The 14,797-nt window shown below is 40.1% G+C and overlaps 1 protein-coding gene across 13 annotated transcripts in view; it reads left to right on the top strand.

The window, feature by feature from the left end:
• Positions 1-14,797, top strand: part of CD44 (CD44 molecule (IN blood group)) — a 93,295-nt gene that overhangs the window by 49,622 nt on the left and 28,876 nt on the right. For 4 of the 13 annotated variants that reach the window (XM_002709051.6, XM_008269729.5, XM_089309705.1 and 1 more), the window contains exon 5: positions 1,297-1,515. In XM_002709051.6, the coding sequence (XP_002709097.2) occupies positions 1,297-1,515 (219 nt within the window). Of the gene's footprint in view, positions 1-1,296; positions 1,516-5,275; positions 5,396-7,436; positions 7,566-8,877; positions 9,004-11,446; positions 11,561-12,028; positions 12,146-14,797 lie in introns of all 13 variants that reach the window. The other 9 variants (XM_008269684.5, XM_008269740.5, XM_008269708.5 and 6 more) reach the window with 5 other exon arrangements.

The raw sequence follows: 14,797 nt of genomic DNA, 5'->3' as shown, positions 1-14,797 counted from the left end.
ACCTATGTCTTAGTTGGGCCTGATAAGTTCTAGTTCTTTCTTATCTTGGAGGAATCATTTACTTTCTCTGAGCCTCAGTTTTCTCATTTGCACAGTGGAACAATGTATGACAATTGCTGTGAAACTCCAAGTATATCTAATGTATGCCTGGTCTATAGTAGATGATCAATAACCTCTCTGGTTTCATTGGTCTCCACAAATCTCTCCCAAAGTCCAGACCTGAGTGAGTTTGTGGGCAATAACATTTCCTCATCAGCTCTTTGTCTGCAGAGATTATTGAGATTTTGGATTTTATTTCACTGTGCTCTATTAATTGCTGCACTTGGGAAAGCAAAATAGGTGGACAAAAGGAACCCTGAGACTTAACAGTGAACACAACAGAAAGTAATTTCCACTAAATGCACATTTGTGTGGCATATGGCCCAGACTTGAAGGCAGCAAATACTTCCAGGGAGGAACAGTGAATGAATTCATTCTTTCTCTCTTCTGATCCAATCCAATCATTGGCTTGTTGCAAAACCAAAGATTTTGATCTTTATGTACATCTGCGCTTGTTAATTTGAAGATTGGGTTTCATAGAGGATGGAAAACGCTCTAGTCAATATTTAGACACATTGAAGTCCTAGCTGGGAGTAGAGAGGTTCTCTTTGACAAAATTTGCCCCTTGGAGAGAAAAATCAAAGTCTTCATGGCTTTGCAAATGTATCTTCCCTATTGAGACTATTAGTCTGTGGCTTCAAATCCTATTTGGAGTACATGGAATTAGCAGCAACAAATCACACATGTACTGCAGAGGGGAAAGTAGGCAGCTAGGTGAAAGAATTCTCATTTGAACAACTATATTTTTCATATGTCATTAGTTATTAATAATATATTTTAATTATTATCAATACTAAAAGATATATTATTAGTTATTCATAATGTGCCGAGCATTTTGCTTGCATTGTATCTCATAATGTTCATGTCAAACACATCCACATATCCTTGCCTTGCAAATAAGGGGACTGAAGCTTGCAGAGTTAGCTTGGCTAGAGCGGTGTGAAGCTGAGATTCAGGCCTGGGACTCCCCACTACAGCTACTTTCTCCTGGCCGTTTCCAGGGCAGGTGGGAGCCGGGGAAGGAAGCATTTTCTTAGTGCGTCAGCCGCTGTATCCCACCACCAGATAGGTAGACTCTGATTCTCATAATAAAAAAGAAAACTTCCAAGTCACTCTCCTCCACCATAATCCACAGTCTTTCCTATATTCAAAAACATCATCTATGAAAGCTCTGAAGGCGATTTCTGTCTCTCCCAGCTATTGTTAACCGGGATGGCACCCGCTACAGCAAGAAAGGAGAGTACAGAACAAACCCTGAGGACATCAATCCCAGCAACTCTACAGATGACGACGTGAGCAGTGGGTCTCCCGGGGAAAGGAGCACTTTCGGAGACTACACCATCTTCCACACTCACCTTCCCACCACAAACCCAACCCCTGACGACGACATTCCCTCGGACAGTACTCCAACTACCAGTAAGGAGCATGAATCACTGTTCTTTCCAATAGCAGTTCCTTGGCAAAACATCTTCCATCTTCCTGTGTCAAATGCACTGCTGTGTTGATTGTCCTCTGTCTCGAGACATCTGGGTACAGGTGACATCATTGGAAAAGGTGGGCTACTGTGGTTGCCAGTGCTCTCTGGGCATCGATTATGTCTGCCTGCAATTTTTTTTCCCTCTACACTGTTTTACTTGGGATCAGAAATGTCATATTGAGAGTATTTCTTGAAGATGCACTCCCCTTATTCTCCCGTCCCCAGGGAATATTGTAGGGATTCAAACCTGATCCACAGAGCATTTTCATTTTTACATATTTCCTTCTTTTTCTTGATCACCAATATATGATTGTTTTCATAAAATTGGAATCATGGGGTATGCACACTACTCCATCCGCTCCTTTTTATGACTGTGTGTTATTCTGGCACGTTCATCCACCCTGATTTACCAAATAATTCCTATTGCTTTTGGTCTATGGAAACGTATCTGGAGGAATCTTCTGATCACATAAAATGAGCTTAAGAGTTCTGTGTAGCATCCGTTGGGGGAGGTTCCTGATGTTTCCGTGGCGTGTTTGAGTAACACACGCCTGGGCGGATGGCAGTGCTGCATTAGATGGCTTTACAGTGTAGCCCGTTGAGCTCTAGTCCTGCTAAAAAACATTCAGGTCTCCCTCTTGCCTCCTTCGCTTTCCCCCTATGTTTTGTTTTAAAATAGGCTTCCAGATTGGCTACATTCCTTCCTGTGTAGGATTATTCAAATTCAAAAAAGGCATCTGTATCTTGAGTGGTTTTCCTAGTATGGTGTGGATTTTCTCTTTTCCTGGCTATGGCTCCAGAGGGGTGGAAGTCTGGCTTCCAAATAAGGTGGCAGAAACTTCCTGGCTTGCGAATACTCCCAACTCCCAACTGACTTTCTCTTCCTTGTCACCCAGAGGCCAGGGAAACCTCCGCAGCACTCTTATTTCATTTGTGATTATTTGCTTGACAGTGGTTTAAATTTCTTTTAGCACTCTGCTGAGGGGGTGGTGCAAACAGGATTGAGGCTTCTGGTCATTCCTTGCAGATTCTTAAAAGCATTTCAGAAAGCAGATCTTCTCAACCTGCCGATGAGTCCCTGGGGCATTGGTTCTCTGGAAACGGCATTGTCTTTTTTGTTTGTAGTCCCATGGGCAACTCTTTTTGAAAGAGGCTTCTGCAAATTGAGCAGGCAATGCTGCTGGCTACTCGTACCTTCTTGGGTTCCCTGCCTTTGGAAAGTAACCGTGTTCAAAGTGCCTATCATTAGGGCGTGCAGTTTTGTCACGTATTAGAAAGTGCAGTGGTTAGTGGTCTCAGCAGGAAGCAGAACAGGTCTGCCCTAAGGTAGCATTTCTTGCCAAAGAAGAAAACCCTGATAAAGTACAGCTTGTGGGGATAAGATAGAGTTAAGATCCATGCCTCAAATAGCCTACATAAAACATTATTTATTATTTCCTATGTGTCTTAGAAAAGGCATTTGGCATATTTTATTAACATCCACGGCACATCTCAAGGACTGCACCTTTTCTGCCCAAGTTAGTCACTAGATATCTTTGGAGGACCTCCTAGGTAACAGTTCAGCTCTAATGCTTGGGATCGAGTGGCAACCACAATGATGAAGTTGCACTGAAGGGACGTAGGAATTATGGAGGTGCTTATTCACTGAACCAATGTTGGAGGCCCTTGTGCCGGCCCCTGCTCTACTTTCTGGGGCTCAGAGTTGGACCCGCCTGCATGGATGTAATATACTAGTGCGAAAGTCCAGGAAACAGATTGCTGTGGAACGCAACCAAAACATAGTTGGGGTTTAGGTTGAGAAGAAAAAAAAAGTGGCTTTTCTCCTTCCAAAATACTTAGTTGTCAATTTTACTAGGTAAGGAGTACAGAGATGAATTTGTCTGCCAGAGTGAGATGAAGGCTAACCTGAGAGTCATTGAACTACTGTGGGAGCGCCAAGAAGATGGAGTCACATGAAGAAGGTTACTTAGGACACCAACCAGGAGGAAACCTGAATGCAGAGTGTAGCATTCTGGGAAAAACACTGATAAGTTTCTGGGTAGAATCAGATTTTCTAAGGCCAGTGAGGAAATTCCCCAAACGTTATCTCAGTTGGACTGAAGGTTGGGACATAGTGAGAGGAGTGCGTGCACAATCTCCCTGATGTGTGCAGGGATCAAGGTCAAGAGGCCGGCTGGCTGAGTGCATCAGAGAAACCCGTCTTGGCCCTGCTGGCTCATTCCTTCTTAAGGATCCTTAGTGGGTGGCAATAGAGAAAGCTAGAAAGAGCTGACTTTCCATCTGAGTAGGCCTGGACTTCCCGCAGACTGTTTATTGCAAGTGTTATTTTTGGAAGATCCCTCCCACAGGAGGGTCGTCAGCCTCTTCCTATTGGTGATCTGGAATTCTCCAGAATCAAGAAACCAAAACTAATTCAGGAAGGAGACTTCTGCCTTGGAACACTCTATATCCTTGGCTTCTGGGTGTCAAAGGAATTTTTTTTTTTTTTTCTGGTTTGGCATGGCCTTCTTGGGTGGGGAAAGTTGGAAACTGTTTGCTAGGCAGTAGTTTTTCCATGTTTCCCTGTCATGTAACTCCTTTTGGGAAGAGAAAAAATAACACTGAACTCTGTCTTGCTCTTGGATGATTTTCTCCTGCTGTGCCTTGTTTTCCTTGTGTACCTGAGAGTGAGGGTGGTGGGGACCATACATCTAATATAAAGTGTCTCAGGTGAGAATGGGGTTTCTGTGGATTTTCCGGGGTATGTTCAGATTTATCGGGGGCATTACAGGTGAAATTGGCTTAGCTATCTCTACTCTCTGATCTGAACTGATGTATCCTTCATGGTATAGAACATAATGGAGCAATTGTTGGCTTTGGGTATACAGAATCAAAAGTTTTAACCTGAGGTTCATGAACTTTCTTTTTTTTTTTTTTAATTATATGAGATATTCAAAGCCACCTGAAATAACAGGCAAGCGTTGAGTGTGTACAAGTAGGGTCACTTATTTTGTGGAGAGAGGCCATACCCTGCATCAGACTTTCAAAAGAGTGTGTGTCTTATAGCGATTCATTAAAATCTCATTCATTAAAAACTCAAATGGCTTTGAGGCTTATCCTGATGCTTTTTGTCATTGTTCTTATGGAAAATATTCTGGACTCAAGACCAACTTGAGAGTGAAAGGACGGGCTGAGAATTGGACAATGTCACTGATTATTCCTCCTCTAATTCCGGAGACTCCCAAGTCGTTCTTAGTTTGACAGTTTTTTTCCTTTTCCAGAAACACCTACTGGATTGGAATGAAAAGTGACAAAAAATGATTGATAGGTTATCTGATTTCAACAAGTTGAACACCCCTTGTGCCGAATTCTTTCTCAAGTATAAAGTTTAACTTGAGGTTAATGAGTGTGGATGGAGTTTGGAAATACAAGCTACCAGGGTACGATGCTAAACAGATCTGAAAATTACAGGCAAGGATCCCCAGAGCTGAATTCAGGGGTTCAGTTTGCAGAAAGAGTAGCATTGCATTGATGTTTTTATGAAATTTGCATTTGTGAGGTTCTTGGAAGGTTTGGGGGAGACTTCAGGAGGCTGGAAAGATAAAACTGGCCTTGGCTTTTCTAATCTTCATTCAAAACTGACATTATGTATAGATGGAACTGAGGGTAAAGGTTTTCTAGAGGGGATCTCACTAAATTATATTTTCATAATTGATCCAGTTACTTCAACTGTGCACTCAAACAGCCATGCAGCAACTCAGGAGCAAACTAACTGGCTATGGTCCTGGTTTGGTAATTCACAACCTAAGACTCAGGATCTCACAACAACAGCAACCTCAGGTAAACAGCTATGTCTTTTGCTTATCAATTGTTCTGAATGCTAGGTCTGTTAGTACTATGGAGAAGGGAATCCATTGTCCTTTAATAAATAATAATGAGAAAGATCATCATTATTATTATCTACCAGAGAGGCCTATGGATCTGGGAATTGACTAACCACTCCTAAATGCCCTCAATGCTGTTTTTTGGAACCATGTATGTAGAATCTGAATTATGTTTCCTTCAGAGGCTCTGACTATGAGATTCATTCAGAAAAAAAGTCCTCTAAGAATAAGTATTAGAAAACACATACTTCCACTTTCTGCTAGTCTAGTTATCACTATCAACAACAACAACACTAATAATAATAAAATAGAGGGAAATGCTGATTTAGGGATTTAGACATTTAAAAAACTGTGAAGCCCAGGAGAAGACCTTTCACTCCACGTCAGAGTCCAGGACTCTAACAAGCTCCATAGGTATTTGGCTATTACCTCCAAATCCCTGCAAAGTATTTTAATTTGGAGCTTGAGGGAGTGGAGATGTTTCAAAGTCTGTATAATGGGAGATTACACATATATCTTCATTTATTATCTTTCACTGTGGGATATGGCTGTATTTTCAAATAAATAGCCATTGTATTGGTATAGGGGAATAATAAAAATGGGAAAACAGTCCCTTGCCTTTGTTTAGTTTATTAGATGTTGGATAAACTATATCCTTTGTTTGCGCAAATAGCAATGTAAGGAAAATAGTGTTGATGTTATGATAGCCATCTCATAGAGACTAAGATCAAGCTATGCGTGTGCTGGGGAGAGGAGAGGTTGTAGAATAAAGAAAATGCTAGTTTTTAAATATTTATAATATTCATCTTCATAGGAAAAAGGGTGTGAAGGAAAACATCTTTGGGGCAGTGTTTCATCTTGGGACAATTCTGGGCTCTCTTTATAACGGAAAAAAAAAGAAACCTAACCCATCTTACTTTGGTATGTGGGGATTCAATGACACTTTCAGCCTCTGCTTGGGCTTGTTCTCAAGTTTTTGGTTTATTATTGTCTAATATTCTTCTGATCCATGGTTTCAGAAATAGCAGTCGGAGGAAGCTTTCAAATCAAGACTCTTGCTTCTGGCCTTTTTAATGGGATCATCGGGTCACTTAATCTCTGTCTTTCCTGATTAATTATCCTATTTTCTAAAAAACAAGATGCAAAATGCTTTGCAAAGTGTCGTATTGACATAAAAACTGACGATGGGCCAGGTTGCTAAAGGATTTGGACCCAAGTGGAGAAAAGTAGAAAAGCATCTTCTAATTTGGGTGTTGTTCTTCTCTGAGATTGGGATTGCTGTGAATGCTGGAAGAAATATCATATCCTAAATTATTGGCGAATGATATTGGTGGGCCAAGAAAGATTATGCGGAATATCAAGGGGCTAGGACTCTGAAAGAGCTGGGTTTTAGAATCATTAGCTCTCAAATTTGGAGATCTTAAATGGTCCAGTTTAATCAACACTTCTAGTCAATTAATCATATACACAAATTTTCTGCCAAGTGATCTTTATGATGGTGGCAAAAATAATACTTCATGAATAAGCTCATTGTTGCATAGTTCAGATTATTGCTTTTTAAACCCAATATTTGGGAGAGTATCCATCTCTCTGACATTCTCACCACAGATTCTAGTTTGGCTTCATGGGAGCAGAGACAAAAAAAAATTGATTTTCTTTAACCTTTTAGACTTGCAAACTCAAAGATCCCTCCTTCTCTCCTTGAGACCTCCCCGTGGCTGGTCGGCCTTCTGACTTCAGACTCTGCCAGCATACTTTCCTCATCTTAAAGATGAAGATCGTGGGGCAAATGATATTCCAGGCCCTTCCATCTCTGCTGTTTTGTGAATGGGCCTCCCAGGACATGGAACTTCTTTGCTTTTGTCCTTTCTTTCCACCATCCACATGCAGCATATATGATTCTTTCAAGTGGGAATAGAGTAAAAGTACAGAAAATACTATTTCTCAGGAACCGATAATTAATTTTTCAACAATCAATTCAATCACGGCTACAACAGCTTTGATGAGTACTAGAGGTACAACTTTTGAAGCAACAACCAAGAAGCCAGAAGTTCAGGATTGGCTTCCATGGTGGTTTGAACCATCAGAGTCTAAGAATCATCTTCACACAACACCACAAGCGGCTGGTAATGAATTATGATTATTTCATTTTATTTGTTCTCTTGACAGTTTTAAATAACTCTTACTGACCTGTGGGATATTGTTAAAGGCTGAAGTTCATTCTGGTCTCACATGTCTTTGTGATGACTTTAGAAGGATCATGAGCTATGAGGTCTATGTGTTTGATTTTAGAGCACTAATACGGCAACTTCTCATTTCTTCTCTACAATTAACATTATAGAACTTGATGTAGCAATCATCTTAATTTTAATATGGTTGATTTCATATTAATATAATTTAATAATATATAATAAATATTATAGAATATTTAGAATTATAGCCCAGGAGGAGGCTAATCTGGAGACTGTGAAAAGGGGGCAGATGTTTCTTGATGACAAAACAAAATCTTGACTAGGAAAGAGTGTTCATAGATATTCTAAAATTATTGAAGTGAAAATAAAATAGTATAACTAAAATGTGACACAATACACTCTGCACCAATGAAACTATTCTTGGGGAGGGCACTAATAGTACAAAAAAGCAGTCATCCCATAGATAGCCTGAATCCCATTCAATATGCAGAAACACCCTTTTAGTAAGAGACATGTAGAGTAACTACTGAGAACAGGCAACAGTCTTCCAGCTCCTTTCCTGTGATTGCATCCAAAATGAAGTGAGGCATTCTCAAAATCTTGACTACACTTATCTACTGAATGTGAGGCATGATTTCTCTGTGAACCGACTAACTTGCTCCATGCCAAATGGTTGTTAGGAACTTCAATGTATCTTCCATTTGCCATGGAAGCTACAGTGATTTGTTGCTACAGAAGATCAGGACAAAAGAATCAGCAAATTGTGACCATGACTTGGGGTTTTAGGAGTGACTAACATGTTTAAATTCCACGATTTTGTTACAAGTGTTCTAACAAAGCAAATAGAGGTGAAATAGTTTCATCTGTTATTGACATCTTAGTTTCAATGGCGTATACTGATTGAGTTAATAGTAAATTCATTTGAAAGTGCATGGGGGTGTTCCATTGGCCTTTTTGTTTTGTTTCAGTTCGTTTATTTCTTGAAGAGGGATGGTTATGTCTATATTTATCCCTTTAGCCTTCTTAAATACATGTTCAGTTTTTTGATCACAGCCAATTGTTTTGAGATGTCTGTATTAGCTTCAGAGAACAGGGCATAAGAATTTGGGATCTATAAGTCAACTTTCTCTTAAACTTTCTTCTTAAAACTGGAAAATCCATTATACCTTCTGTGCCTGATTTTCTTCCTTTGTCAAATGGGTTGCTTGGCATCCAGCTCAACCACTAATGTAAGTCACCACAACAGGTACGGATTCAAATACCAACTCAGCAGGCTGGGAGCCAAATGAAGAAAATGAAGATGAAAGAGACAAACACTTCAGTTTTCCTGGATCAGGCATTGATGATGATGAAGATTTTATCTCCAGCACCAGTAAGAATAATCAATTACAGTAGAACCATTGCTACAAGGCCTAATGATTAATCTGCGTGGTGTCCAATAGTATCTTTGTTGGGAAATATTTAAAGTGAAAAATGAGTGGACCTTTGGTTATACCTTAGTTATATGTTGATGAAATTATCAAGGAGGAAATAGAATATTTTGAATGGAAGCCAAAACATTTTAGGAGAAAAAATGGAAAAAAAAATCTCCATAAAATCTCCAATGATTTGTGGTCTTCCTGTTTTGTTTTTCTGTGAGGTCTGCTCCCAGGAAGTCTCTTTGAATTGTCAAGCTTTGTCACAGAATGGCATACTAAAGTATATAACAAATACTCATTGTGTACCTGTTGTGCTGGGTGCTAAGAACACAGTGATGGGAAAAAGCCAGAGCCTTTGTTTTCATGGAGCTCATGATCTGTTGGAGCAATAGAACTGGAGAATGCAATTAGGAAGGTATTACTCATGAGTTGCAGATGATCCTAAATTGAATACTTAGAAAGCCCTAGAAAGGCTTAAAGGATGGGAAGTGGAACTCAGGACTTGTCTCTAAGTTAAGTGTAGATTTAACAGATGGACAGGGTATCAGTGAAGGGAAGAGCAAATGTTAGCTCAGCTGTAATAAGACAGTGCCAGTTACAGGCAAATAGGGAAGGCACTGCATAAAGGATCCAAATTTGTAATCATTATAAAATGTTTTGAGAACATTAAGATGAAAATTGAACTGAAAATGTCTTGAAAATTGTAAAATGTGCAAAGTTGGACTAATATGCTGCCAGATGACTGTTTCCTCACATGTCTGTCATGACCTAAGATTTCATTGAACAGAGCAGAGAAGCCTGAACCTGGCTCCATCAAAGCTCTGCTTTTCCTTAGAGAAAAGGCTTTGGGGTGTTCCATGAGCTCTCTTGGGTCACTCAAGTCCTGTTGATCCCTTTGGAACCTGACAGTTTTATCCCCAAGTGGATGGCACCCAGGAATGGAGAGTTCCAAAAATAGCTTAGTGCTGGAAGTCTGACCTTATGGACCTGATGCAATGAATACATGAGATGAACTAGGTTTTTTATTTTCCAGCTTTAAAGTAATGGATTTCTTAATTGGGACACCTCTGCGGAGCTTGGTCTCTGGAAAAAGCAAACTGATTTTAACAACTTTGGAATGACAATCAAATAACTAGAAAACAGTGAGGGTTCACTGTTACTGCATCTAAGGCTCAGGATGTTGCCTGCCTTGGAAAGTGGCCCCTGCGAGATAGATGCGCTCTTGATACTAGAGGAGCTAAACTCCCTTGAGCATCAATCCAAAAAGATCAACCTGCAAATAAGTTGCAGGGACAGGCACCAGGGAAAAATCTGCCATGCTATTTGTTTTCATGTCTAATATTGGCCTATTTTCATTTCTCTGCTTAGCACATATGAATGTAATTCAACAGAATGCCATTTTTCTTCTGAAAAGACATGATTGCTAGTACTTTTCAATGCTTATTAAGAATGTAGTTAGTAATTTAAACTTGCGCTTCTTATGTTGTGAAATATTGCAGGATGTTTTTATTTGTATATCAAAATCAAGTTTGAAAGAACTAGGATGCATTTGATTCTGATTATGTCACGGTCCTTCTGTAAAGTGCATCTCCTATTCCAGTCCTGTGTTATTGTCATGTTTTGGGTGACAATATCAGGGTACTGGTACCTTTTTTTTTTTTTCGGTGTGCTGCTATGATGGTGGTTGGTTATCTGTGGCCTTTTTCTACTGAATGTATGTATCTTGTTTTCCTGCCATTGGCTATGAATGCATTGCTCATGATCCATTTATGTTTGATAAGAATATCAATATTGTTTGATAAACATTCAGAAATGTATAGCTAACCCATATGGCTATTCTAGGTAGATATTCTTTCTCAGAAACATCTACAAGAAAACTCTGGCTGCTCAGGATGTTTCTCTCCTAACCAAAATTACTAGCAAAATAAAATGATCATCATGGTATAACTTCCCGTCATCTAGCTCTCCAACCTGAGGATCTACAGGTAGCACATTTGCCAGGGAAACACATCCCTTGAGCTTTCAAGCACAGACGGCTGCTACAGACCGCATAAACAGGCAAACCTCTTGATGTCCTTTCCTATCCTCGGTGAGGGGCTGGTGTTCTCAAAACTGTTCTTGCTGCTGCAGCTTCTTTGGCTGATCTCTCCAGCAGATCTCACGTTCTGAACCGCAAGGTATTCTGTGACAGAATGCAAAGGACACTGAGATGCTTACCAACACGGCTGAATCGAGCTGAAAGCCCTTTCTGCTTTCCTTCCATTCCCACACCCCCATCTATACAGCCTGGTATAGATGACTCGCTTTGCAGACCACAGAAGGGAGAAATGTGCAAAACAAGTGATGAAGGCTCAAGAAATAGCATTTTCCTAATTGCTTCAATAATCATTACCACAGTTTCGATCACACCACGGATTTCTGACCACACAAAACAGAATCGGGATTGGACACAGTGGAGCCCAAGCCATTTGAATCCAGAAGTACTGCTTCAGACAACTACAAGGATGACTGGTAATGGGTCATGCATATTTAAAGATTTTTTTTCCCCTCCACTCAAAGCCAATGATGCTGCTACAGCTGATCTTTGGGACACACTGGGAAATTTAGTTTCATCACACTTCTTAATGAATTTTCATGAGGGTATTCGATTCTGTTTAGGATAATTTATCAATCATACTATCTGGGCACAATATATTTTATGTTGCTTCATTATAAAAGTGAATACACTCAAACCGTTAATGGTGCTGTCTTTGATAAAGTGGTTACAAGGGAATAACAAACAGTCATGAATAAATCCCATGTCCATTGGTTTTTCTCTCTAGGCAGGTTAGTGAAGTCACTCAAAATGATTGAGAGTAGACATTCAGAGGTAATTTTTAGGCATACAACTATTAATAGCATGTTCTTTAATGGAAAGACCCAATCACTAAGGGTTGGTTGATAAAAAGTCACAGTGATTTTTAACCATCGTCACAACAGATGTAGAGAGAAGTGGCAGCAGTACTCAAGGACGAAGCCTGACTCAGGAACCACAGCCTCCTCTCATTCATCCCGGGCATCATGACGAAGAGGAGCCTCAGCATTCTACAAGCACATGTAAGAAGCTGGTGGTCAGCCCTTCTGGTTCAGACAAGTTAGTGGAGACATTCTCCAGAACAGGGAAGACTGTTCAGTAACTGGCTACATCTTCCGTATCTGCACAATCGTTTCTTTTATCCCCAGAGCCTGAAAACCTGCCAAATATTGAGAAATTGGAAGAAAGAGGCTAACTTGTCAGGTTGCCCAAAAGGTCAAAATGTTTACAAGGCAGATCTGAGATACAGTTGTGTTAAAGATTCCGAGAGGTCCTGTGTGGGTGATTTGCATGTGTTTATGGAAATGCATGAGGACAAGTGTGTTCTTTTGGTGCTTAGTAGAAGGATCTGGAAGGAAATCTTGCCCAGTGAAATGATCTTGGGAATCCCTATTTTCTGTGAATATCTGTGGTGAATTCTATTTCTCACCTTGTTGGAGAAAAGCATCATTTATAGTCCTTAGAGGAAAGTTGATAGCTAGTATGGTCTATATTTGAATTTGACAGCTGTCCTTTTTCTATTTTTAAGCCCAGGGTACCTCGGGGATGGCTTTGATGTTCTTACTGTTATTTCTTTTGTGGACAAACATCTCAAGTTTTCTAAAACAATCCCAAGTCTTACCCTCTCATTTATGAGAATAGGACCAGGGAGATGGGAGTAAGAAGTATCAATTTTTCCTTTCTCATCTGTCCTTTTTGAGAGTATCCATCTGATTTGGAATGAAAGAAGCTTTTATTTGGGATAACAGCTTGTAGCATTTTAAAAACTGTGGTTTAACCATCCTTCTCACAGCCTAAGGGGAAAATGTAGGAGTCATCTACTTAGAAGCCAGAAGGAGCTTAGAAATTCATAATTTGAGGGGTGACTTCAGGCCACAAAATAAAAGTTTCAGTCACCAGTACATCAGTGAGGACGTAGGTTAATAAGTCCTGAACATTGCGCTGAATATGTCCAACAGGCCTTGCATCCTGTTGCTTACCCCAGTAGATCTAGTATTTGCATAAAGATTGTGGACTGAATTAAGAAAGAAGTCTGCTGTTAGAAAAAGAAAATGGAGAGTAAGCAGAAGCATCTTTGAAAAGATTCTGAAGCAGTCCAAGAATGGATCTTAGAAATTATTATTATTTTTTTTAACAGACAGAGTGGACAGTGAGAGAGACAGAGAGAAAGGTCTTCCTTTGCCGTTGGTTCACCCTCCAGTGGCCGCCGCGGCCGGCGCATCGCGCTGATCCGAAGGCAGGAGCCAGGTGCTTCTCCTGGTCTCCCATGCGGGTGCAGGGCCCAAGCACTTGGGCCATCCTCCACTGCATTCCCGGGCCACAGCAGAGAGCTGGCCTGGAAGAGGGGCAACCGGGACAGAATCCGGCGCCCCAACCGGGACTAAAACCCAGTGTGCCGGCGCCGCAAGGCAGAGGATTAGCCTAGTGAGCCACAGCGCCAGCCAGAAATTATTTTAGACAGCTTGCACTTAAAAAGTGAAGAGCTACCTAAGAGACTTGGAATTAATGAGCCTGTTTTCAAAAGGTGCTTGGAGAACATCATTACTTGGGGATCATGAGAATCCAGACATAATGGATTTTGACAACTGCAGCAATTTTCTCACCAATACTTGCAGATCCTAAAGGGATTCTGATTGTAACCTCGAAGCTTTATCAAACGAACATCACGACTTCTTGTTTTAAAATGAAAATTCTATATTCTGTTAACCTATTTCTATTTACATAAAAAGGAGTTTCTGGGTCAAGTTTTATTAAGAATGTTGAGTTGTGTGTGCATATGTGCATGTACACAGGCATGAAGTTCTTGTTTCCGTTTTAAAAAAACTTTGAGTAATGCAGCAATCTGAGTTTTTTTGTAATCACATTTAGTATTTTTTTCTAACTTCATTTTTTGTTAGGAGATAAGACTTAAAATTTTGGCATTTTTCCCCTCTCTGGATAATCATTAACCCCAGTAATAGTTTGGCTGATAAAGGGTAAGACAATAAGTTTTATTTTTAAAAAAATCTTTGGTATCAAACATGCCATTTTCAAAGATAATGAAATAACATCAATTTTACAAGTCACAAAAATTTGGCTTAACAAATTATTTTATAGTATTTTGCTTTCCTGGTGAACTAAAAATTTGCTGTGAGTTGCAATAGATGAAAGTCTCAGTGGGCTTCCACGACTTTTCCTAAAGACACTCTCATGGAATTTTGTCCCCTTCTTCTTCTTCTTCTTTTATTTATTTATTTATTTTTTTGGTTGAAATTTTAAGCCTTCGCATACACCTTCTGTAATTTGTATAGTGCCAAAACTGTGTAGAACAGTTTTTTCCCTTGAATTATTTTTATTAAAAAGTGATTTTAGTAATAAAAATTTATTTATTTGAAAAGCAGAAACAAAGAGAGACAGGGAGAGGAGGAGAGGCAGAGCGAGACTCTTCCACCTGCTGGTTCATTCCACAAATTGTCCCAACAATCAGAAATAGGCCAGACTGAAGCCAGGAGCCTGGAACTCCATCCTGGGCTCCCACATGGGTGGCAGGGACCCAGTAATTGAGCATCATCTGCTGCCTTCCCAAGCACATTATACAGAACTTGGATCAGAAGTGGAGGGACGAGTACTCGAACTGGCCCTTGAACAGGGGCTGTGGGAGTCCCAAGCAGTGGCTTAATCTGCTGTTGCAACAT

Source organism: Oryctolagus cuniculus, chromosome 1, assembly GCF_051225735.1.
Source record: "Oryctolagus cuniculus isolate XC-2025 breed Fujian yellow rabbit chromosome 1, ASM5122573v1, whole genome shotgun sequence".
NCBI lineage: Eukaryota > Metazoa > Chordata > Mammalia > Lagomorpha > Leporidae > Oryctolagus > Oryctolagus cuniculus.
Note: the sequence above shows the minus strand (reverse complement) of the source record. Positions and strands in the feature narration are given on the sequence as shown.